The 25,536-nt window shown below is 43.0% G+C and overlaps 1 protein-coding gene across 17 annotated transcripts in view; it reads left to right on the forward strand.

Annotated features, from left to right (window-relative positions):
* Positions 1-25,536, forward strand: part of SDCCAG8 (SHH signaling and ciliogenesis regulator SDCCAG8) — a 243,518-nt gene that overhangs the window by 198,901 nt on the left and 19,081 nt on the right. Inside the window, exon 17 of one of the 17 annotated variants that reach the window (XM_044943067.2) lies at positions 7,918-8,061. The exons of the other annotated variants lie outside the window; for them this stretch is intronic. Within the exon in view, the coding sequence (XP_044799002.2) occupies positions 7,918-7,957 (40 nt within the window). The 3' untranslated portion in view covers positions 7,958-8,061. Of the gene's footprint in view, positions 1-7,917; positions 8,062-25,536 lie in introns of those variants that run through there. 17 annotated transcript variants of the gene reach the window in all.

A 25,536-nucleotide genomic window follows, 5' to 3' on the forward strand; every position in this document is an offset into this window, starting at 1 on the left:
ACTCTTTCTGACCCCATGGACTGTAGCCCACCAGGCTCCTCTGTCCATGGAATTCTCCAGGCAAGAATACTGGAGTGGGTTGCTATCCCCTTCTCCAGGGGATCTTCCCTACCAGGGATCGAACCTGGCTGTCCTGCATAGCAGGCTGATTCTTTACTGTCTGAGCCACCAGAGAAGCCCTCTATCTATCTTGGTCACACTTAATTATGAAAAGAGACTGGAGGCTCTGAAACTTAATAAATGATCCTAATTCAAAATGTCTTCCTCCAAATTCAGCTTGATAGAAAACCAAGCTATTGTCATTATATCTCTCTTTAGGCACACCCAATATATTACATTTAATTTTGCAAAAGTGATTGCTTAAGTGGACATTCTTCACTTAACATAATTCGTTGTAGTAAGTTCTGCTTGTAATGTTTGTAAATGTGATTCAGTTTTTTAGACCCCTCCATTTCTGCCACATATCAAGGGCAGAGTATATTTGATAATGTTACCCAAAACATTAGCAGTTTCAACTTTGTCAGAGTATTTGGTTGGGCATTGTCCTGGGTCCTGAGGAAACAAACAAAAATGAGTCAGAATGGTCTCTGCATTCCCGGCATGCGTGTTCCGGGAGCAAGGACCAGTAGAGTGGGGTGATGGCCATGCTAGGGTGTTGGGGGCCTCAGAGCACTGCTCCTGTTTTTGGTCTTCATCATCTTAGAGTTCTACCTCCTCCAACCACTTATCCATTGAGTGAACCAGGAGCAGGCAGTTTATCTTGATTGAAAACTGCTTCCCCTCCTTGGTTTGGTTCACTGAAAGGGAAAGCCTGATGTAATTAGGTCAGAAGAGTGGTCAGGTTCTGTTTTTATCCTTGATGCTTCCCTGGCCAGTGGGGAAATTCTCTTATTAACTCTGTGGCTGGCCTGGGTGACCCAAGGCCACTGAGCCATTCATGTTATTCAAAGTTAAAAGATATGAGGCATTTCAGGGGATTAGTTTAATGAACCTGCGGAAATAGTCACATGACAAATTTGGGACTATAGTGGCAAAAAAAAATTCATCTTAAAAAATGGATGCCTCCATGTACAATGAAACTAGAATGGAGAATCTACTTCAAAAAAGCAATAAAGGAATTTCACATGAGCTGTCAGCTGTGTCTATAATTCTTTTATTGAAAATACATAAGGAAAACCAGTCTTTTAGCTTTTATTTTTACACTAATATGTGTAGGTCAAAGTGGGTCATTCCCAGCATTTAAAAGAATGTAGGGGAAGCAGTTTACTTGTTTGTTTCTGGTGAGGGGAGAAGGTTTGTTTCTTTTTTTCTTTCTTTTTATTTTGGGGGGCAGTCTTCTGTCTTTATCCCTTCTTTTTTAGTGCTTTTCCTAAACCTATTGTTCTGATCTTACTTAACTCTCTCTTGCAAAATTGGGCTGGAAGAGCTAGAGTTCAGTTTCAAAGTCTTTTGGTAGATGCTATATTTTTAATAAATATTAAATGTACTCATCATGCCTTATTTTAAACAACACTTGTTTTTAAAGGGTCTTTGTGTATTCATCTAAGGAAAAAAAATAAACCAAATCTGCTTTATTCAAACTCCATACTCTAGGGGAGCAGATTGTCTCAGAATATATAGTGATGAACCTCCAAAAAGGAAAATCGGTGGAAGAATCATAGGTATTTACCACACATGTTAGAAGACATTAATGCTTTGTAACAAATGGATCTTCTATTCTTTTTTGGCCGGATGCATCCTGCTTTGTAAAACTTAGTTTATTGATTATTTCATAATGTTCCTTTCTGGAAGGAATCTTATAAATATTTAAATTCGGCATGTGTTTATTCTGTTTGTCCTGAACACCAAAGACATGAAAGAAATTTTATTCTCAGTGTCACATCAATGGTGAAAGTTATCACAAAGCTAAAAATAATTTATTTACATGCCCACATTATTTTATAGTTGGTTTTGGGCCCATGACATAGTTCTTTCCTTTAAAATTGATCATTTATAGCTGATAATTTTAAATGTAATATAGGAGACCTACAGAAAATATAAAGAAGGAATCCACCCTTTTAGATGAAACTGTATTTGCTGTAGTTGGCCTGTCAGTATCCTTATTTGTGACAGCTTCCCAATGCTGAGTGGCTTCACTACATGAAGAAACGGTTTTTCAAATACAGTGTATGGATATAACTGTCTGCTGGTAGCAGTCCTTGTGCAAACCTGAAATTTGAAATGTTGATGCTTGATGTCAAAAGTGTGTAAGTCCAGTTTTTCATTAGATTTATAAAGCTTTTGTCCTTAACACATGGATCTGAAGTCATTCAAAACTGATTCTTAAAAGAGAGATTATCCCTGTGTTTACATAATTGCAACAGCAAAGTGTCCCTTATGGATTTCAGCTGGCACTCTCCAACCCTGTTAAGTGGTTACCATGGGTGGTTATTGTCATTTACAATACAAGGAAACCAAGAGACAGCGATTTTTATTGACTTACACTGTAGTCAGCATTGGTGCTAGATTGTTGCAAAGTGTGCTCTTCTCTTGTCCTCTGCAGTATCCAAGGTATCTCTCTGTGTCAGAAATAAAATTGGCAAGTATGGTATCCTGGTATGGATAGACAGCTCCCTGAAGGAACCTTCAGGATCCATCCCAGAATGAGCGCTTGGGATACACAAAACACAGTTCTATTTGATCTTGACTTTTGTGTGGGTCTGAGCAGGTTTCTGATTTTAGAACCTTACTCCTTATAAGAGGTTTGATTATTTACCAAGGACGATATTAAGATCATTGCTTACATAAGATAAATTCATCCACACCTTTCATCTCCCTGCTCCAGGGCCCTGTATCTACTCTCATTTTGTGCTTCATGGCCCTCTCCTTGATTCCCCAGTTTCCACAGTTTGATAGCCATCAAACACGGTACTAAGCCACTTGCTATGATGTACAAATTTCCTGACACCCCTTACAATAATGATAATTATTATACAGTGTATAATTCACAATCGATAATAAATTACACAAATACATAGTATTTGTCATATTTGTCATAATCATTATCATTGCAGCAACTAATGTAGATAGTCCTTACTATGTACCAGCCATTGTTCTTACTCTAAACACTTCCCTTCATTAACATGCTTAATTTTTATAACAATCCTGTGAGGCAAATACTAGCATTGTCTCCATTTTACCAGTGAAGAAACTGAGGCATAATGAGGTTAAGTAACTGACTCAAGGTCACCCAGCTACTACATGACAGAGTCTGAAGATGATCCCAGGCAGTATTGCTCCCAAGCCTATGAAGAAGGGATGCTGACGAGTCTTAGAAATACTTTAGCTCCCATAATAACAATTTTTTAAGAAATTCCTCCTGTTAATCAAAAAAATTCAGTATTGTTTTATGTTCCCTCTCTCTGCTTAATGAGCTGCTTTCCCCATTAAACTGCTGCAATTGGCCCACAAGGAGCATCTGACCAGTTTCTGTATTGAGTCCCAACATACCTGTCTTAAGCTGTTGCACATGTATCTTAAGCATGAGCATCCTCTTCTATATGTGAAAACTTATGTTCTGATACATGGAAGAAAGTGTGGTAGGGAGAGTAAGACGTTAACAGTTGCAAATTCATTTATGTTACCTTTAAGGCAAATTGATGAAGAGTGAGCAGAAAGAGAAGAGAAGCAATAGTTTGAAATAAGACAATGGCAGAAGGGCAATACAGTAAAATATTTTCTCTCCATAATGTCATTCCTACTTGTTGACAGTTTACTCTGCCATTACACTAGGCGCTCTGCAACAGCCCTGCAAGGCTGACTGTCAGTTCACAGATCAAGAGACTGAGGCTCAGAGGAAGGATAGGTGACCATAGTTGCATAGCCCATAAACGGAGAGCTAGAATTTAAGCAGGTGTGTGTGTGTGTTAGTCACTCAGTCGTGCCCGACTCTCTGTGACCCCCTGGACTGCAGCTCGTTAGGTCCCTCTGCCCATGGAATTCTCCAGGCAAGAATACTGGAGTGGGTTGCCATTTCCTTCTCCAGTGTGAATTTCAGTGGTAGTAGTTCAGTCGCCAAGTCGTGTCTGACTCTTACGACCCCACAGACTGTAGCCTGCCAGGTTTGCTGGACTCCAAAGCCTATGCTTGTTGCACAGTAACCCACTGTCTTTTTGCTGCTAAACAGACCCAGAAAATCAGTGGCTATCAGAGGGTTCTCAAGATGAGGTGGATAGAGGCCTGAGAAGTGTTGCCGGGAGCAAAAGTCGCTGAAAAGGCAGAGGAGCTTTACAGTAAGCTTACAGTGGGCTGGGGGGCAGGAGAGAGAGTTTCACATAAGAGGAAATAAAACATACCACCTTTTGAAAGAATGGGAGTGGAAAGTGATGGTAAAATACTTAGAAAGTTGTTAAGTGTCTAAAACAGCGAACATGCTTCTTTGAGTATGTGAATGCTTTTCATTTATTGCCATTCAGTGGTGATGTGATAATTCCAGCTTTTTCGGAAAAGTTTGTGCCACCAAATATTAGTCACACAATGCAGCATGTGGGATCTTAGTTCCCTGACCAGGGTTTGAACCCGTACCCCTTGCATTGGAAACATGGAGTCTTAACCAATGAACCACCAGAGAAGTGCTGTATTTTGTAGGTTTCTTTTTAAGGCTTTCTCTGATTTTCTCTGGTCTGTTACCATGACAATGATAATGTTATTAATCTGGGTGGAATATGATGTTATTTACCACTGTGACATAAATTAGATTTATTAAAAGAAAACTATTCAATAAAACAGTTTATCAGAGGTTAATGCTGCTGCTGCTGCTCCTGCTAAGTTGCATCAGTCGTGTCTGGCTCTGTGCGACCCCATAAACGGCAGCCCACCAGGCTCCCCCGTCCCTGGGATTCTCCAGGCAAGAACACTGGAGTGGGGTTGCCATTTCCTTCTCCAGTGCATGAAAGTAAAAAGTGAAAGTGAAGTCGCTCAGTCGTTTCTGACTCATAGCGACTCCATGGACTGCAGCCTTCCAGGCTTCTCCGTCCATGGGATTTTCCAGGCAAGAGTACTGGAGTGGGGTGCCATTGCCTTCTCCGATCAGAGGTTAATAAAGTGCACATTATATATAATTTGGGGGGCTCCCAATATAGAGTCTTCTACTTAAGGTAATTAACATTGACTTCCCTAGTGGCTCAGATGGTAAAGCATCTGCCTACAATGCGGGAGACCCAGGTGTAGTCCCTGGGTTGGGAAGATCTCATGGAGAAGGAAATGGCAACCCACTCCAGTATTCTTGCCTGAAAAATCCCATGGCTGGAGGAACCTGGTAGGCTATAGTCCATGGGGTCACAAAGAGTCGGACACCACTGAGCGACTTCACTTTCACTTTCTTTCACTTAACGTAATTAACACAGGGGTAAAATTTTTTCACAGAAGGCATGGTTTATTATTGTAAACACAAAGTTTGTGCAGCGTGCAGTATATTATATGGAAGGACCTATAGGATTTTCAGTAGCACATGTGTTAGTTTTGCCTGACGCTGCTGGAGAGGATGGGGTTGGTGTCCACAGGAATGGTCACTGCACAAGCTTAACTCACAAAGTAATTGATCACCCCCTAAACAGTGTAAAAACTGGAGATTTCCTGTTTTCAGAAAGTTGAAGCATCTTAGTCTTGAAGAACATCTAATTGGACATTTAAAAATAGGCAAAGATGATTTGGAAAATAAATAGCCCAAGCTCTCCCATTTCAAGGTCCAGTTGATTGCCACGAAGTTTGAATGATGTACATTCATCACTAAGAGACGGGTGGAAAGGTTAGAGGCGGGAGCTTACCTAACTTTCTTTAGCTGTGTCCTTGTCACACAATTAAGCTCCCAACTGCCAGTCTCCGTGGATGGCTTTTCCCCCTTTTTCCTGTTTGTGTGCACTCCCACCGGCAAATCCTTGGGCTTGCTGCATTGCTCAGGAGGTTGGAGTCGATGGCTCTCTTGCTTCTACCTCCCAACGCACTTAAGGGGAACCATGATTCCCAGCAAGGCACTGCCTGTTGTATCTTACTGCTTAATTACTCTACCTATTTAATGCCACTTAGAACATTGTCAGCTGTTGAGAAAAGGTAATTATCACTAGTCAGATGAAAAACACTTTTGGCTGCTTTATGGATACACATTTTACTGGTACCTTGATACATAATGAAGCCTGATAGCAAAACTTTTGCTTGTCTCTTCTTCAAGCCACAGCTGTTTCCCTGCTAAATTCATCCCATCTGTCTTCCCTTCCGTAAAGCTGTAGGCAGTATAGCATAAGTACAGAAGCAGTTCAGTGCTATTTTGGATAAACATAGCTGAAATTTGAATCTTTGCCATTTGCGATGCACACATTTTGTTTTACTGCTGTAAAGAGAGCTGTCAAAATACAACTACATGGATAATTTACTAAAATACAGTCAAATATAAGGTTGATCAAAGAGAAAGTGTGTTGGGTCAGCCTGACTCTTCCAGTGTGTGCTCTGTAAGGCGTCCCTGACCTCGGGAGGCCATGTATTCTGGCTGGAGTGAGTGGCATCCTAAGTCTTAGCAATCTGCAGAATGCCTTTCAGGAGTCACCCGTTCCTTCTAACCGTCTGTGGCATGACTTGCAGTCTTTGAGAAGCTTTACAAGTCCACTTTCTTAGCCTCCAAAAAAGTTTGCATTTGTGGGAAACATTTTTTTTCTTTCTGGCACATCCAGTCGGATTCGAGCTACATTACCATTCTACTTTGTTTTGATATTTATTGCCCTGAAGCCTTTGTTACCAGCAAGACTGTCTATTTCATTTCCATACCCATGCTTATTTCTGGGTTATTGATATATATAAATGCACTGTTTTAAAATCAGTAATACACAGTCCTTAGAATCGATGGAGAAGGTTTCTTGAATGAATTCCTCTTCTGAGTTCCAAGACCACTCACTCACGCTTGAACCATTCCCTCCTCACATGTTTATTGCTTTCTTTTTCCCACATGTAAAGGTCTCTTCTAGGTCCAAATAGATTGTGACCTCTTCGAGAGGAGGGGCCAGTATCACATATTTTGGTCGGCACTAAGGCCAGAGCTCAGAAAATGTACTTGGACTTCTGTTTAGACATAGGTAACTGAAACCCCTCATCTTTGGGATGAGACCATTAAGGAATTCCTTAACCTTAAGTTTAGATTCAACCTGCCTGCTTTCCACCAGTGAAGTTTCTCCCCTAGCACTTTCCCTGAAGCACTTTGCAAAATTCCCACAAATGTGCCATCCTGTTAACAACTACACAACCTCCTTGGAATGAAATCTTGTCTGTCTTGTTTTCCACTATTTCCAAATATCCAGGAGAGAAGACATTATAGGAGATCAGTAAATAGTTGTTGAACAAATGAATGAGTGAATAATAGAACAAATGAATATTGTGATATTTTCTTCACATTGCCTTAAAGCCCCTTCCTTTTTAGTCGGCTAGAAAACACCAGCATCTATCGTTTGCAGTCCATGAGGTCGCAAAGAGTCAGACACGTCCGAGTGACTGAACAGCAACAATAATAATAGTGTGTATGGCATTTAAACAGCCTTAGAAAAAGCACAGGACTGCTGCCAATGAAATTGTCTTCCTAGAAAGTCCCCAAGGCTTTCTCTACACCAAGGCATTGCCCTCTTTCATCTAGTTTTCTTTTAGAAAAAAAAGTCTAGGCTCTTTGGAAGGCAAAAGTAACATGACTGCCACAAATGCCACCAGTTCTTTACTTCAGCCAAAGGTAGAAATGGCAGTTTTGCCAGTGGTTCTTTGAAAACCATCTATATAAAAAGTATAAACAAAGCTTTACATTTACAGCATGATGTCATCTGATCCTGGGCCAACTGGTGCTTTGGAAGCACACTCAGGTCCTCTATGGTGCTGTCGTTACAATTCATTCTTTTATTCGACACTCAGGTGTGTCAGGTACTGGGCTGGACGCAGTCGGGACCAGTAAGATTCAATCCCTGCTCGCAAGGAGCTAACGTTTCAGTGCTGGAGACAGGCAGTCGTGATGCGCTGTGATAAGAGCCATCGTGGGGAACACAGAAGAAGGGAAAGGTATGAGGAAACCAGAAAATGCTCCACAGTGGAGTGATACTTGACTCCTAAGGGGAAGCAGGGTATATTTAGAGAAGAGAATAAGGTACCTGCTCTAATAACGTTCTTGGGTTCCTCACTGTGGAAGATCAAGGCCCAAGATGAGAAGCAGCACATCACTTCTGGCTGACTGCCCTTCTATTCCCAGTATCGTGGCATGGTTCTTCACCTTCTTGGACCACCTGATGACTCAGCCAGCTAGCCAGGAATGTTCCTGTGGCTTTTCAACCCCAAGACCGTCCTGACTCAAACCAATTCCTATAATGGCTGTAATCCAATTGCAGTATGAATATATAGGCAAATTTTTATTTTGGGAGGAAAAATAATCTACATTACGGAAAAGTTATCTACAGTCATGTCACTCATTAAACTCACCATTTTATGAGTTTTGCACATTTTTCAGCAATCTGTTGACACTTTCTCCCCATCTTTATGATTATTCTAGAGCTTATACTTTTGACTCCCTTTGTGTGGGAGGCACTGTTTGTCATCTGTGATAGGGCCAATAATGAGACTACTCTGCCAAATGGGCACATGCCTATACAGGCGATGTAAATAGTGATCACTCCTGGAAAGACTTGTAATTGACGTGAATTCTCAGTGTCCCCATGACAGCCAGCAGTCTGTAGGGGGGCTGTTCTCTAGAGAGAAGTCTGGAAATAGTCCTCTCTTCAGAACCTCATGAAGAAAGTTAGGTTGCCATGGTCCAGTCCCCTTGACCCTACATTGCTGACATGGTTAAATGAAACAGTGTCAGAAGGGCAACAAAAGAGGGCATCAAGAGCTAACATGGCCCTGACTGATGCTTGATGCTCAGAGTGATATTTATTTTTGAAAATTCCAACTTAAAACATGTGGTGGTATTGGTACTTTGAAATACTTTTCTGAATGTTGTACACTTAGGCTCTTCAGTTATGCTAATTGTTTACAATTAAGAGAGCTCACATGTTTGTTCCCATCTTCTGGAGTGGGCTACTTGCTGTGTTGTGAACTTTAAACCTTTGCAACTGCCTCTATTCATTTTCATAAGAGGTCACAATTTAGTGATTCTGTCTAGTATTCAAGCAAATGATTCATCGTGCTTGGTGGATTCATCTAGCTAGAATTCGATTTGAAAGGCACAAGGAATTATGAATAGTTGTCTGAGACTATACTTAATATTTCATTGTGAAAGTAAGCTTACTTCCATTTAGTAACTGGGACGCCAGGGAATTGCTAAAAAAAAAAAAATCCAATTAATACACATTATTCAACATATTTACACACACTGAACTATTTCGAACCAGGCAGTGCTGGAATAAAGACAAAATAATACTGTGTATTTACATAACACCATAACACCTTTCACTAGGAAAATGGCAAGCCTTTGCTAAGTTACTAAGCTGCACAACACCCGGTGAGGTGTGTAGGAAGTAAGGTAGAACAGTAAACAAGAAATGGATGAAGGGAGGAAGGCAAGTGCGCTTGCATAGAGCGATAAAGATTCCTATTGGCCACCCCTGGCGTTCACGGTCAGGTCACCCCCATGGGCAAGGAAACAGAGATTGAAAGTACCTGTAAATATCAAGCAATAATGGATTTCAGTTTACTTCTTTAAGCTGTTGTTTTGGTTGTCTTTCCAATCTAGATTGAAGTCCGTATTTTACTTGAATCAGCTGGAATGATGAACTGAAAAGATTTAGAGTGAACATCTACAGTGGACAGTGACAGGAACTCCCAGTGTGGTCACTCGATCCACTGTTTAACTTTTCCTGCTGCTGCTGCTAAGTTGCTTCAGTCGTGTCCAACTCTGTGCGACCCCATAGACGGCAGCCCACGAGGCTCCCCCATCCCTGGGAGTCTCCAGGCAAGAACACTGGAGTGGGTTGCCATTTCCTTCTCCAGTGCATGATAGTGAAAAGTGAAAGTGAAGTCGCTCAGTCGTGTCCAACTCCTAATGACCCCATAGACTGCAGCCCACCAGGCTCCTCCATTGATTTTCCAGGCAAGAGTACTGGAGTGGGGTGCCATTAACTTTTCCTAGATGCAACTAAGTAAGATTTCCTTTATTTTCCCTTAGCCAGTGTGTGACAGTCCATTCTCTGGAAATGTCTAGAGGCAGTCAGACGCATGCTAGTCAATGGGAGAGGCGTTGGTAGCCCTGGTCTCTTCTGGGAGGCTCAGGGTTGATGGTGACAAGTCTGAGCCCAAGCCCTTCAGTGGCCACGTGCCCAGCATCTCCTCTGCAGGCCTGGCCCAGGACAGTTGGCACAGAGAACATCTGGGACTCCTGTGGAGCACCTGGGTCAGGCCTGGAGCTTTGGGCAATGAAGTGCCCAGAGAACCACTGTGAACAAGAAGATCACAGACCATGGGAACAGTGAATTTTGCATTTAGATTTTAAAATAGCACATATTAACATCTCTGAATGAATTTTGAATTGCATGTGCTATTGGATTTCCAAAAGGTTTAGTCCTGGAGCTTAGTACTCATCAGGTTATGCTTTACAGCAGATTTACTCACCTGATCCTTTGAGACAAAAAGAACTTTTTCTAAGTCTTTCTCACTTAAAATCTTTATTGTGGCTTAACCTTTCAGATTTTTGGATAATTTAGGTGTCACAGATACCCATGACAAGATAGCTTTCAGACACTATAATTTAAGTGTCTCTGAAATGTAATAAATAGAGCTTTGTCTGGGTTTTGAAAATAATGTTTTCTTCCCAAACAGCTGTTCATTTGTATTAACAATTTTCTCTGTCTCCAGAAAGGCAGTGTTTCTTTTTAGGTATATAATCTCATCATCCTTCTCCTCATGTTAGCTGCGTTCCATCAGGTGTTGTGGCATTGTTTTTAATATCCACGTGGACCATGGCAGGTGATAAACTGACCCCAGGGGCTTCCGGAAAGGAAGCTCTCCCTTAGTCCAGGTCAGACCACCACTTCGTGTCTTAGTGGGGCTGGCTAATTTCACTGCTTGTCAGTTCACCTGAGACTGTTTTAGAAAAGGCATTTAAACACCACATGCAGTATGAACAAGTCTTTGCCCTATCTTTAACTAGCAAAGCAAGGGATCCTTGGTTTTTCATTTTGGGGGGCCCAGTTATTAATAGCACCCAAAGTGGCAACTTATGAGGCTAAGATGAAGATGGTGCTGACTAAATTTGGGTTCTGGTCATGGTCGTTACCAAAATAGAATAGGTACTGGCCTCTCCCCTCAAGGTGGTCACAACTGATTTGGGCCTAGAAAAGACCTCTACACATAGGGTTAAAAAAAAGCAGTAAACATGGGAGAGAATGTAATACATACCCTTGTGACATAGATAGGTAGGACAAGTGTTGTTTAAATTATGTTTTACTTTGAAGAAACTCAGGGTCAAAAGAGGCTAAATGTCACCAAATTCCCATGACTGGTAGGCTAGGTAGGCATCATACCGTTTCCTACATAATGTCTTTGAGAGTCACTTTGAGCGAAGGGTAGTTAAGATTGTGTATCCTGAACCCAGATGGCTTAGCATCAAATACAGGCTCTATTACTTCTGTGCTGTGTAATCTGGGGCATGGTACTTAATGTGATAGCTTCCCTGGTGGCTCAGTGGTTAAGAATCTGCCTGCCAAGCAGGAGATGCGGGTTCGATCCCCTAGAGAAGGAAATGGAAACCCACTCCAGCATTCTTGCCTGGGAAATCCCATGGACAGAGGAGCCTGGCAGGCAACAGTCCGTGGGTTGCAAAAAGTCGGATATGACTGAGTGACTGAATGGCAGTAGCACTTAATGTGAGGCTATTACATTATGAGAATTGGTTAAGAGAATTGAATGAGTTATTATGCAGAAATGTTCAGAACAGTGCCTGGAGTATAGGACATTTTCAGCAAACACGAGGTATGTGAGTTGCTAAAGTGTTCAGCACAAGGAACAAGGTGTAATGGGAAATCGAGCTTATGTTGTGCTTCAGGAGATGCAAGTTCTATTGTTCTTGTTCAGAGTGGGTAAGTGGCTCAGGAAATCACACTCAGGTATGATAGGGGAAGTCCATCCTACCGATATCTTTAGCAAAGTTAGAATAAAATGATACTTTTGTTCTCATGCTACAATCCAGGGCTACTGCAGCCTATGGAATTATATGAAATTAATGAAGGACATATTATTTAAAATATCTGCTTCTGGGGCCCCTGGTCTCACTTTTGTGGGACAGTTAATACACAGGTCTCCATTCTTGGTAGACCCAAGTGCTGCCTCATAATAATGCATTCCAGAACACTCTTGGGAAGCCTTTGAGATTTATAACCTGTGGGGCACCTTGTACTTAGAGGGCTCTAAATTCCAAGTAACACATCTCCATTTACAACCCATGTGCTGGGACCCTCCTGGAAACTGCTTTCGACCATCAACTAAAAATGTGATCAAAGAATTTTTTTTTTTTTTAATCCTGTTCCACTTTGATCTGAGTTGAAGTCAGTCTTAAAATTAGGAGCCTGAAAGCTCTGGTAATAGAGGAGAGAACCAGTGGGGAAACTTGACTTACAGAAATCAGTTCATATCCATTGAGATAAAGGGGACACAAGGAGGAAGAGAGCAAAGGGATCAAGGTGAGCCTACCTGAGGTGACAGCCCCTTTCTCACTCCATCAGAAGCAAGGAGGGACTTCACGAGAGCAGCTCCATGGCTTTATTTGAAGAGGGCTGTCTGGTAAAGCACATATGTGAACCGTAAATCCAGATTTTAGTTGCATCAGCTCCCATTTCTTCATGTCAGTATCTGGTCAGAAACCTCAGAATATTCCAGTACCCCTAGCATGTAATTTTGATTTGGAAGGCTTCTGTTGATAGTTCATTTTTATTGAAAGACTATTATCTTGATAAAAAATTTTCTGACAATTTCAGTGATATTAAATTAGTTTCCAAATATATAATGACAGCTTTGTTGGCGTGTGTTTATGTGTGTGATGCATTCAAATGCATATGTTATGTCCTGCCATCTTATAAAAGAACACTGCTTTAATGTTTCATGGTGCTGTAGGGTGCACCCAGCCTTCAGGCTCTGTGTGAGTGTGCATTGCTAATGACACTTGAACCATGGACCGTCTAGAATTTGTTAGCATACAGGGAAATTTGGTAAGGACAAGGAGTTTTGTACCAGGAAATTTCCTTGTCACATGTGCAGTAGCTTTAGGCAAGTCCCACCCAAGGACAATATGATTACAGACAAAAGGGCCACTGGGTTCTAAACAGAGAAATCTGGTTTTTCGTCCTGCCTTCAGTATTTTACAGCTATTGTTAGTATCATGGGTTTAGAAGACAGACCTGGGATTGTGTTCCAGCTCTGCCACTTACCAGGCAAGATATTGGCAGCATCTCTTAGCCTCACTTTCTTGTCTATAAAATGAGAATTATAAGCATACCAGTAATATCTTCCTCAAAGGGTTGCTGTTATGATCGAAAATGGCTAGAAAAGCACTTATCACAGTAACTGCATACAGAAAGGGCTCAACAAATAATTAATAGTAGCTCACATTATTGCTTGAGTTATTTTATTTTCAAATTCCGGCTATCTCATTCACTGACAGAAGAAAAACTTCTTACATTCCAGGGCTGTTTTCAGAGTTGGATGAACTAATGTATGTGAAAGCAGTTTCTATATGCTCTGAAACAATAACAATAGTGACTGTATTTTCATTTCTTGAGAATCTACAAAGTACCAGACACTATGCAGGCTATCCCTAATTCTCACCACAACCCTGTGAGGTAGGTACTATCACTTTATATTAGACATGAAACAGGCTTAGAAGAATTCACCTTGGATCGTGTTCAGATTTCAACATATATTTTTTAAAAATTTAAAAAATAAATCTTTTTTACATAGCCATATCTCAGTGATAATAACTGAATTGTAATGATAGTTTATTGTCCCTGTTGATAGTAGAATTAGGCTCAGTATCTTCTCTGAGCTGTGTGTCATCATTAATTAGTACAGCATGTCGTTTAGTCGCGAAGTCATGTCCGATTCTTTGTGACCCTGTGGACTGCAGCATGCCGAGCTTCACAGACGGCATGTATTTTGTTAAAACAATTGATTTTGATGAAATGTACTTAATATGCACTCACAAACCTACATGTGTATCCACTAAGCCCTAGGCCTTAGTGACATGTACCTATGAAGGAACATAGCAGCAGGTCCTAGGTGATGGCAGTTATAGAAATGCACGTGCTGTCCTCAAGGTGAATAATTTAAAGAGCATACTTTTTGAATCGATAAATTCTGATATTTTTATTACAGTGTTCGATTTTTTTTAGTAATGTTGCATGTTTTTGCATTTCAGTTAGATGAATCTATATTCAGGTTGTAAATTACAATTAAATGGAATTTACTGTTTGGTCCCCTTGCCTGAATACTAATTGCCTGAATAACTAACTGGCGTTTTGCTCACCAGCTAAGAGTGATCTGCTTAGACTGGCATCTGTGACCCTGGGCACATCCACGAGGTAATGCTTGGGTGTATAACTGTAGCTGCACACGTGGCCCTATTGGTCTGTAAGTGGGACAGACATGGTCTTTTGAGTTTGGCAATTCCTAGCTGAATAGCGTTGCTGAAGTTTTGGGATCTTTTGCTTCTTTTTGTATAATTCTAAGTGTTAGTCTCCTTATCTAGCCAAACTGCAATAATAATACCTACCCCTGAGAGCTTCTTGGCAGGCAAAGGGCTCTTTCATGCTCAGCAATCAAAAGATGTAGTTCCCCCAACTCTTCCTTGACTTAAAAAAAAAAGTTGTACTTTTGCAACAATGGAATCTCTGCTTTGCTTTTCCCCCTGCCTTATCTTTCCACAGACTTGGAAAACAATGTATGGTCAACTGACAAATGGGTCAGAGAGATTTACAAGAAAACCAAACACTTAGCTTTTCTCCTGTAACTGAGATGGCGCCCTTAGCAGTGTGGTCCCAAATGCAGAGTGCCCTCTGCCCAGTGTGGTGGGAATGTCCCAGCCACCCCATGCGGCCAAGGCTACAGTAACAGCCCCTCACCCTCACTTTTCAGGGGTTTGCTTCTGAAGTCAGCACGCTGGCCTTGATCACTCAACATGTGTCTACAACGTTTCACTTTTAGTTGAAAAGAAACTCATAAATTTCACCTGTGTCTTTGTGATTCCCAGCTTGATAGAATCTTTTAAAATGTTTTTCTAACGTCCCCTCCCCCCTGCCCAACTGCTCTAAGTTGTAAATGGCCAGATTTCAGTCATCAGGAGAGTAGAAAATGTATTATTTTTTTGCAGCCTGTCTTACTGGGGGCCAGATTCCAAGGAGGCAGCCCGTGTGCTCACAGGCCAGGAGAGCCAGGATTTCAACAGTGTCAACAATCTTTGCTCATCATACCAAAAAAGCAGCGTGTGTCGGTGCCGACTCATTAGCATACAGCCGCGCGTGCTTGCTAACAAAGCAGGCTCTGGGTATCTGCTAGTTTCTCAGCTTGTCTGTCTTCCTTGACCGAAAAGAAAAGGAGAAATTGCTTCAGGCAAGGGTGCTGTCCCTCTCTTTCGACAGGAAAGCTTCACAAGGACTCCAGGAGGGAGAGCTTTGAAGTAGTTTTTTCCAATAATCACTCTTTTGGAGAAAGTGGATCATCCATCCTTTGTTTTTCTAATCTTGATTTAAATCATTGACAAGCAAAGAGATCGCCATGTTGTCTAGTAAAAACGGATTCAGCCCTGAATAACTGCAATCATCCCCATGATAGTTTTATTTAGTTAGAGTCCGTAAAAGGAAATAAGGACATAGGCAGAGGTACACACACATGCCCTCCTCTTGGTCTGTCTCTCTATCCTTCTTTTGTTGGGGGGATGGAGGGAAGAAGAAACGCACAAGCAGATGTGCTGTTAGATCTACAGGCTTCTGCCAACCATATGGCATCTTAAAGAAAGATGGTTGGAGCGTCTGGATTAGCAAAGAGTCGGGATGGGAAGCCATGTGTCGTGTTGGTACAGGCAGTTGTTTGAGCTCTCTCTAAATGGCTTCAGGAGATTGTGTAATGGAACAAATGGTCCTGCGAGCCCAGGAACAGCCTTGCCGCTGCTGGAGAGGCAATTGGCCCTCGGGCGCGTACTGCTTCCCTATCTCCAATCCTCCCCCACCCCCACCCCAGTATTGTGTATTCTTCTTTTAATGTTCTCTAAACTCTGAGAATTGACTCAGAACTTTTCAAGGTAATTACACTCGTGAGTTCTCTCCGCCTCTGTGTCCTGCCTGAACTTTCCTCTCGCTGTCTGATCTGGTGATTAACGATGCTCGATGTTCGGGGGCTGCTCAGCTCAGTGTCCTCCGCCGCCGCCGCCGCCCTCCGCAGGAGTCCGGGCGCCGCACACCAGCCTCCAGTGCTGCCCGACAAAGGCCTCTCTGGGAAGGTTGCCCAGCTACTGGGGGGAATGTTTTCGACCACCAGAATTTCCAGAAACCCCCAAAGATGGAAAATGTTTCATTTCCTGGTCAGGCAGCTGCAGGTGTTGAGCACACCAGAGATGCGTCCTTCACTATTTTGGCCCTCCTGTGAGATAGGAAAAAAAAAATTATATTAATTCCATAGCATTGAAGACTCTGGAATTTGAGGTCACATATGCCATTTACCCCGCAATTTGAGACCTTGGAATTCTATTCTCCAGTACAAAGAATAAAAGAGAGTTTAAGAACTGAGACACTGAGAATGGCAGCATGTTGGCAGTATTTCAGCCGTGGACAAGTCCTCTGACCATTCTTGTTCTGAGAGGCTGAGGCAGAAGGAGCCATGAGACCTCCCAGTGAGAGCAGAGCTTTCGAGTTGGTTCTCTTCCCCAAGCTCTTTGGACATTTCAGCTACGTTTTAGGGCAAACAGATCTTATTTTATTCTCATTCCAGGGCCATTGCACATACGGTGCAGTATCTTTAGCTGCTAGAAAAGTTAGGCCTGCCTCCTCCAAGGGGGCTCTGAACCCTGAGGCTCTAGGTGTATCATAAATCGTGGTTAATGCAAGATGAAATGAATAGTCAGTCGATCCAATCAAAGAACTGGTCAGTTTGTCTGACCAAATCATCAGACCGGTTTGAATGAAGTAGCTGGGTCAGTGGAGGTTGCTGGTCTGGCCGGAGCTGCACCCTAGGGATGGGAGGGCGCTGAACAGCAGCGCCTTCCTTAGGCTTTGAGCCCGCGCTTCCCTTCTCAGAGGCAGTGAGCCCAACTGCACAGGTCCCAGAAAATGGGGTCAAGTAAGAAGTGTTAACATCCAGGTTAAGTGGTATACTGTCGGAAATGGGAGGTTACCTTGCTTCTACAACTTCTATCACAGGAACACTGAGCAAGGAAAACACATTCTAATTTAACACATTCAAAATTTTGCTTTGTGATGATCAGTCTTCCCCCCACTCCAAGGAAATGAAGCCTAGGGCTTGTGTGACTGGGCTGCAGGAGAAGAAAAGGACGCAGCGATCTGACATCTGAATGTTTTCAAACTGTCATTATGTTTACGTACTTGTGGCTGAGGCATTTGATTTTTAATGTCTCGAGGTCATCAGAGAATAATTTGAAGATTGTCACCAACTTTTTCATAAGGAGCTATTTTCTACAAGGATAATAATGTTACCCAGAAATTTCAGATGAAGTGGTATTTCATTTTTTGTGTGAATTTTTTTCATTTATACTAAAAAATTATTCCTATCTCATATACATAGATTAACAACATTATTTTTTTTCATAACTCATTTCATACTGAACACAGTATTAGGCTATTCTTACTCTGTCTTCTGAATTTAGGATCAAGGGCATGGGGGTTGTCTGTGGAAAGCATAATTTTGATTATCTACCAATTGGAAGAAACTGCCACTTCAGTTCCTTTTACCATCCAAGTGTACCCTGGTCCCAAATTTGTCAGCATTAGAATTTCTTGAAACAATGCAATTAAACTGCAACATATTTCCTAACATTCTTAATTAAGACAGTAACTGGAAAATGTAGATTAACAGAAGTTACTGTTTTTATCAACATATTTTCTTTCTTTCCCTCCACCATCACATCCCCCTCCCCCACTCTTTTTTGCTTTTAAATGTCTGATGTCAGTTTCGTCCACATGTACATTATGCACATGGCACCAAAGAAACAAAGTAAAAAATTCTCTTTTAATTCTGAGCTGCACGCCCAGCGCCACATGCACTGTCTGTTACATGTCGCTTCTTATGAGGTTCATGCTGGGAGTTTCTTTTTAAAGGCAAAGTGTTTCTGAAGGAAAGAGTTCAGGTTGGGCAGATTGTGTAGAAAAATCTCACTGTCTCTGAGTGGAATTAATATACTGATTATTCTGTGCAGGCTCAAACTGGCAGCATGTGCAAAGTTCAAGAGTGTCTGGGAATTGAAATATGGAGGAGAATTCGGGAGAGTGAGCAGAGACAAAGAATTGGAAGTAGGGTTTTAGACGTGAAACTAATGGTAACTTTGTAAGAAGGGAGAGGGAGTTCAGGCATTAACAACTGTGTCATCAAGCAGGACTTGAGATATTTTTATGGAATCATAAAATCATAAAAAAAAAGTCCTGTTTGTTGATCATAAAAGTCAGTTTAGTTATTGGATGAGAACAGGGGAAAATTAAAGATGTATCATACCCAGCACCTTTTAAATTTCCATTTCTTTAAGATATTTGCCAGTTTCAATTAAGTCACGTGAGAAGCTTAATCACTAACATAGATATTAAAATGGGTTGTAATATTTCTTCAGCATCTCTATTAGCAAGTTTTTTTTCTGTTTAATTAAAAATTTTTTCTGTTTAATTAAAATCATGAGTCCCCCATGATCAGCAAACTGATTAATTTTTGTTATTGTTTACAAATAAGGAATTGAATGTAAGAAAAGCAAACAATCACTCAGCACTTTCCCATCACAAGGAAACTTTTTCCACATTGCTTCTCAAGGGAAATAAATTGGGACGTGAGCTTGGAGTTAATGAAGCTTTCATCCGTTTCCCTCCTTCAACTGCCATCTCAGCTTAATCCTCTCCTTCTGCCAAAGTCCAGAGGCCTTGCGAGCCCCCGCGGAGCCTCCGGAGCCAGATGCCGGCCAGCGGGCCTCCCCTGCCCCGCCCCGCCCGCGGCCGGCCAGCCCGAGCATGCGGCCACCTATCCGCGGACCGGGCCGAGCCACGGGGAGGGCGGGCCGCTGGGCTGCGTGGGGCCCACTGCGGCGGCGGCGGCGGGAGCCGGTGCTGGAGGCCGCCCTGCCCTCCGCGGGCGCCCGAGCGCAGGTGTGGGGCGCCAGAGGCGCTCTTGGAGCCCGGCCGACCCTTCAACCCGCAGAGACATCATTGCCCGGCGCTGGGTGGGACCCGGGCTGGCGGCTCCCAGAAGCGCCGTGGCCCCGGAAGGCTTTGCCTGGTGGGCTCTTGGAACGGGCGAGGCACCGGAAAAGACTCGTCCTGGGCGTGCACAGCCGCTCTTAAAGCCATCTACGGAATCTCACTAAAACTCTCTAAGATGAAGCCTTTTATTGGTGGCATCTAGGATGGGAGGGGGGCGAGGGGGACCTACCTTCTCTTTGGCAGTTGCTCTTTTCCTAAAGGAGGAAATTATCTCTGGGGTTCACGACTTAGGATACGAGGTCCTCCCATCACTCTGGGGTTTAGGGGTTGGAAAGATGTCAGTATCCTGACCACTGAGGGGTGGGATACAGCCTGAGCAGAGCAGCAGGGGGCTGCGGGACCACCCCACCTCCATCCCCCAGCACACAGCCCTGCTGTCTCTGTGTCCTGGAGCCCTTCATCCCCTCTGGTCATTGGCTGTCAGGGCAGTGATGTCTACTGCCCTTAACCTTGCTTCTCCCACCACAACCACTAAGGAACTGCCATCTACAGATTAAATGCTGGCTGGATGATTTAGCATGTCTGGGGTTTTTTCTTCAAATCTGTGCACTGTGGGCTGTAGAAATTCCTAGTGGGACTCAGGTACAACTCTGTGCCCACTGAGAGGGGCCTGCAGTGTGCTGCCTCTTGTCACCCAGAGTACTCCCCACCCCCCCCAACAAGGCCTCTCCTTTCCTTTTTCTTCTGCCCATCTTATTCAGAGCCCCCACCCTCTCTAAGACCATCCTGTGGTTATACCCTCAACCCTCTGAGTTGAATCCCATCTCCCTTGCCATTTCAAAGACTGCATGTTTTGTTCACACAGATGACTTCTGCGTGGAGCACCTAAAAGTTGATTGATGACAAAGAGATGGTGCTAGACATTTTTATTCCAAAGCAATCTCAGTGTCTGTTCTCTCTGCCATCTTCCTCAAGGCCACATGAGCTACATGGGGCATTGTGTTTACTTGTGCTACTTTTAAAAAAAAGAGTATGGAGTGTTGGAAGCCTGGACTGGTTCTCTTTCCACTTCTTAAAATTCAGAATTTTGCAGCCCAAACACAAAACAATTGATGTAGTTGGTTCCTTCTCCCCCACGATGGCGCATAAATGGGCAGGATCTGACTTCTCTGCTGTTTGAGCCCACTAGCAACCACATGAACCCTCCGGCAAGCCTAATCACTCTGATCTGCCATGGACCTTCTAGCTGGAAGAGTTATGCCATCATATTATCCCAACACTCTTCACTGTGTGGAGGATCCCCTTTTACTAAATGATTTATTACTCTTAGCAGAATTCCTTTGGCCGCAGATTTTATTTCTGAGTCACTCTGTTCAGCTCAATTGGTCGCCTTCAGTTACCGTGGCAACCAGCAGATGGGGTTCTTTGACAAGGGTCAGCGGGGAGGCTGCCTCAGTGTAGATGGAAGAGACGCTAAATAAAAAAGCTCTCAGCGTTGACAGTTCCGTAGTGGATGGCCAGGAGTAGTTATCGAATTACTTGCATTAAAACCTAATTAAACGTGTGCCACTAAGTGCACCGTGGTGGCTGAATCCGGTTACTTAGCCGCCGAGGGCTCACTCTCATTTCATCATACCTCTGTGACCAGTCTGACTACCTCAAGGGTGGGGCTGTCCAGCAGGAAGGGACCAGAAGGGATCCTCACTGCAGTGTGGAAGCTAACACTTCAGGACCACTCAGCACCAGGAGTATCCCCTTAGAACAGAATCTTCCTGAAAATGCCACACTGTGCAACTTTTCATAAGTATGGAATGATTTCTAAATAACTAGTTTTTGAAAAGAGAGTGCTCAGGCTTGAGTTTAGGCCAGGTGTGGAAGGACAGGTGGTGTGGGCTTTTCTGCTCTTACTTTTAAGTGGCCTGCCTGGATTCTACTCTGCAAAGGTTCTGATTTTCAACAGTTTTCAATCCTCTGTCCTGTTTTTCTTTGCACAGTGGGGTGGTGCTTACCATGACCCTGCTCTTGCTTTATAAAGAACTGACTAAGGGTATCTGAGACTTAAGGCAAACGGTGTTCTGGGTTCGTCAGAGTCTGAGATTCTTGCCATGTCAGCTCCTATGCCCGCTGTTTCTCTGATGTGGATTCCTTATGAGGCTCAGTCCTCCAAGGGAATTACAAGCTTAGCCTGGTCAGACAGCACATGCACTTTAAGACTGCAGGGTAGCCACCCAGCAGATGTTCCTAACTGACCTGAGGGGAAACTGTGCCTCCTTTGCAGAGGCAACTGTGTTCTAAGCAGTTGGTTCAGCAGAGAGCCGGCAACACTGTCAGGGGCTCCAGGGCAATGCCAGGGCCCTTCGAGTGCTCTTCTCAGGCTTGCCCAGGGTCCTGTGGCACCGGAGCAGCCTCCAAGGAGGTTTCCAGGCTGGTTTTGGAGCCTTCGGCCTCTGGTTCCTGCCCCCTTCATGCCAGTGCTAGGCTGTGGACAAGGTCAGTGTGGGTCCCAGACGAAGGAGTTAAGAACAGAGATTGAGAGTGTTAGAAACTGTTATCTCAATTAGGTAGTGTACCAGCGTTTTATTTGTCTTTCACAAAACTATCAGTCTGCAATCGAGGGGAAGTGAAAAAACAACTGCAAACCCAAAGTTCTCAGCTCTCTTCACTGAGCTAGTTAGAAAAGCACTGAGCTAGAGAACGCCTTCTTTTTCGCAGCCCTGGTGTTAAAAAATGGCTGTGTCAGCCGTTTCTCAGTACATTGTCCAGTGTATCACCTTCATAAGGTCCTCGCCTAAAATCCTTATTTTTCGGTATGGAACAGAAGTCAGGCCTTTCAAAAAAAGGGTTTTGAAATGCTGCTTGAGCACTAGATCTGGAGTCAAGAGATATGGGTTTCAGTCCCAGATTGACTCTAGACAGTCTGTGTGACCTTGGATAAGTCACTTGCACTCTCTGGGCCTCAGATTCACCATAATGGGCAGGACTGAATGGCCTCTAAGGTGCCTCTCATGTCTAACATGACCTGACCCTTCTGAAGAGACGAGCAGGGGTCTTTTCCTCACTGCTCTCCTAAGCCACCACCTGCTTTACTCCACAGGCACCCAAGGCTCATTGGGAATTAGAGAGAATGAAAAATTAAAGGGAATCCCATTGTTGTTCAGTTGCTAAGTCATGCCTGACTCTTTCGAGGCTCCGTGGACAGTATTCCGCTAGGTTCCTCTGTCCATGGGGTTCTCCAACCCATGGAGCGCGTTGCCATTTCCTATTCTAGGGGATTTCTCAACCTAGGGATCCAACTCGTGTCTCCTGCACTGGCAGGCAGGTTCTTTACCACAGAGCCACCAACGAAACCAATAAGTGGGGGGCCTTATAGGAATGTAAACTGTCTTTATCAGAAATGTAAACTCTCTCCAGAATTGCATGACCATTAGAATGAATTTCTCCATTGAAATCATTATTGAAAAGGGTAGATTTGAGCAAAGGATATTTAAACAGCAAACCAGCCATAGAAACTGCCTTAATTTTCTAAGTGAGGATAACTGGCTAGAATGTGTTCCAGCTTCCTGAGCACACGGCTTATTCTCACTGATTCTGTATGGCCACAGCAATGAAAGAGAATTTCATAAAATGTGGCAGCAATTTTTAAGCACTGGAACAAAGTGCACCACTTTAAATTAATATGGTTTATTCACCAAATTAATTACCTAGAGCAGTAATTAGGGTAATTGGGTTTTCAAAACTTTGACTTGGGCAACCTAGGTGTACTGTTCCAACTACATAGCCGGCAGTATTTGAAGACAGGAACACTATAAAATTCTGTAAAATCATAGGATCGTAGAATTTTGGAGTTCAAAGAGAACTTAGTCATCTCCTAGCCCAGGGGCTGGCAAACTTTTTTTCTAGAGGGTCAAGTAATAAATATTTTAGGCTCTGTGGCCATATGGTCTCTGTCGCAACTCCCCAGCTCTGCTGTTACTGTGCAAAAGCAGCTGTAGACAATACACGAGTGGATGAGCGTGGCTGTGCTTCCATGAAAGTTTATTTAGGGGAACTGAAAGTTGAATTTCACTGGATGTTCATGTCACAAAATATTGTTTTTCTTTTAATTTTTTTCAGTCATTTAAAAATGTATATTAAAAATATTCTTAGTGTACACGTTGTACAAAAACAGACAGTGGACCAGGCTGGATTTGGCCTGTGGTGTGAAGTTTGCTGATCTATTTCTAGCTTATTCTGTCATTGCATATGTGAAGAAATTGAGATCCAAAGTGATCACACGATTTCCCTAAGTGTGTATGACTGACAGCAAAACTTAGGAGTAGACTAGGATAGTTTTCATTTATACATGGGCTGCTTTGATGATTAAAATTGGAGTCTTACAAAAAAAATCATTCTCCAGAAGAAGTCATTTTGTATGTGATTGATACTGTGAATTATAGCATACTTGTGGTTCTTAAACTTGAGAATTGATCAGAATCACCCAGAAGGCTTATTGAAACATATATTGCTTGGCTGCATCCCCAATGTTTGTGATTCAGGAGATCAGGAGGTATTTGCTCAGTTCTAAAAGTGGAGAACCTGAGGTTGAGAGAGGACAAGCCTCATGCCCAAGTAAAATCAGTAGTTTGTGATGGGATTTTGAACCCATACCTCCTGTTTCCAAGTCCAGTACTCATTCATCTCTTCTAGGATTCCTTTAAGTGACAGATTTCAATAGCATACCTAAAATTATTTGATTTACATGTTATGTTCTTGTGGCAACAAAGTTATTAAATATTAAAGTCTACTCACACTGTAGATGAAATTACAGTTATTACATTTGGCATAAACATTTTCTACTGGTAAGTGGTTTGCTTCTGACACATGTATCCAGCACCTTGCTAAGTGCTGGAGTTGGAGAGCTGAATAAGATCCCGTTCCTGTCCTTGAAGATATTCATTGTTCAGTGGGAGAGGCAGACCAGCAGTGACTGTAGTAAGTGGGGATAAGCTGCATGGGATGGAACAAGCTGTGGAGGGATTTAGAAGGTTAAGGACTGATCAGAATCAATGTGGGCAGAGAGGAAGGAGGCAAGGAAGACTCAGAGACAGGTGACGAGGGGTGGTCCCATCCATGTGAGGGGGGCACAGAGGGAAGAGCATGTCATCTGTGGCTTGTTAATCCTGACTCTGCCCCCTTCTGGTTGTCTGGTGGTGGTGGTTTAGTCACTAAGTCGTGTCCAACTCTTGTGACTCCCATGGACTGTAGCCTTCTACTGTTCTCCAGGCAAGAATACTGAATTCTCCAGGCAAGAATACTGGAGTGGGTTGCCATTGCCTTCTCCAGGGGATCTTCCCAACCCAGGAATCGAACTCAGGTCTCCTGCACTGCAGGCAGATTCTTTACCAACAGCTATGAGGGAAGCCCTCTGGTTGTCTGAATTTGGGCAAATGACTAACTTCACTGTGCCTCGCTTTTCTTATGCACAAAATACAGACAATAATAATGTGTACTGTGTAGGATTGTTATGAGAATTAATTTAGCTAATGAGTACAGTACTCCTTGAGTACAGTAAATATTAGAGCACTCTACTGGGGCTTCCCAGGTGGCTCAGTTGTAAAGAATCCTTCTGCCAATGCAGGAGACATGAGTTCAATCCCTGGGTTGGGAATATCTCCTGGAGAAGGAAATGGCAACCCATTCCAGTGTTCCTGCTTGAAAAATCCCACTTACAGAGAAGCCTGGCGGGCTACAGTCCATGGGGTCACAAAGATCCAGACAAAGACAATGACTAGTCATATTTTACAGTCACTGTACGTGCACCTTTGAAATCCATGTTAGTTGAAAAATTGCTCTTCATTTCCATGAGGAAGCCCCTCTCCCAGGGAAACCGTGGGTCTGAGCATTTTGAAAACACTTATCTCTGGTCTGAAAACATTTCAGGACAAAAGACATTTTACCATGACCACCACCGAAAACAAACCAACAAACAAAAAACCACCCACTGTAGTTTGAAGGGAGCTCCCAGGTTAAATGTTGAGTGAAACTCAAACCTCTGATCAAAAAACATGCATGCATGAAGTTACTGGCCACCTCTGGGTAAGTAGGGAGCTGGGCTGGAGAAAACATGTAGGGAGTGGCCCCACAGCACTGGCAGCACGCTCACAAGTGTTCA

This window comes from Bubalus bubalis, chromosome 5 (genome assembly GCF_019923935.1).
Source record: "Bubalus bubalis isolate 160015118507 breed Murrah chromosome 5, NDDB_SH_1, whole genome shotgun sequence".
Lineage (NCBI taxonomy): Eukaryota > Metazoa > Chordata > Mammalia > Artiodactyla > Bovidae > Bubalus > Bubalus bubalis.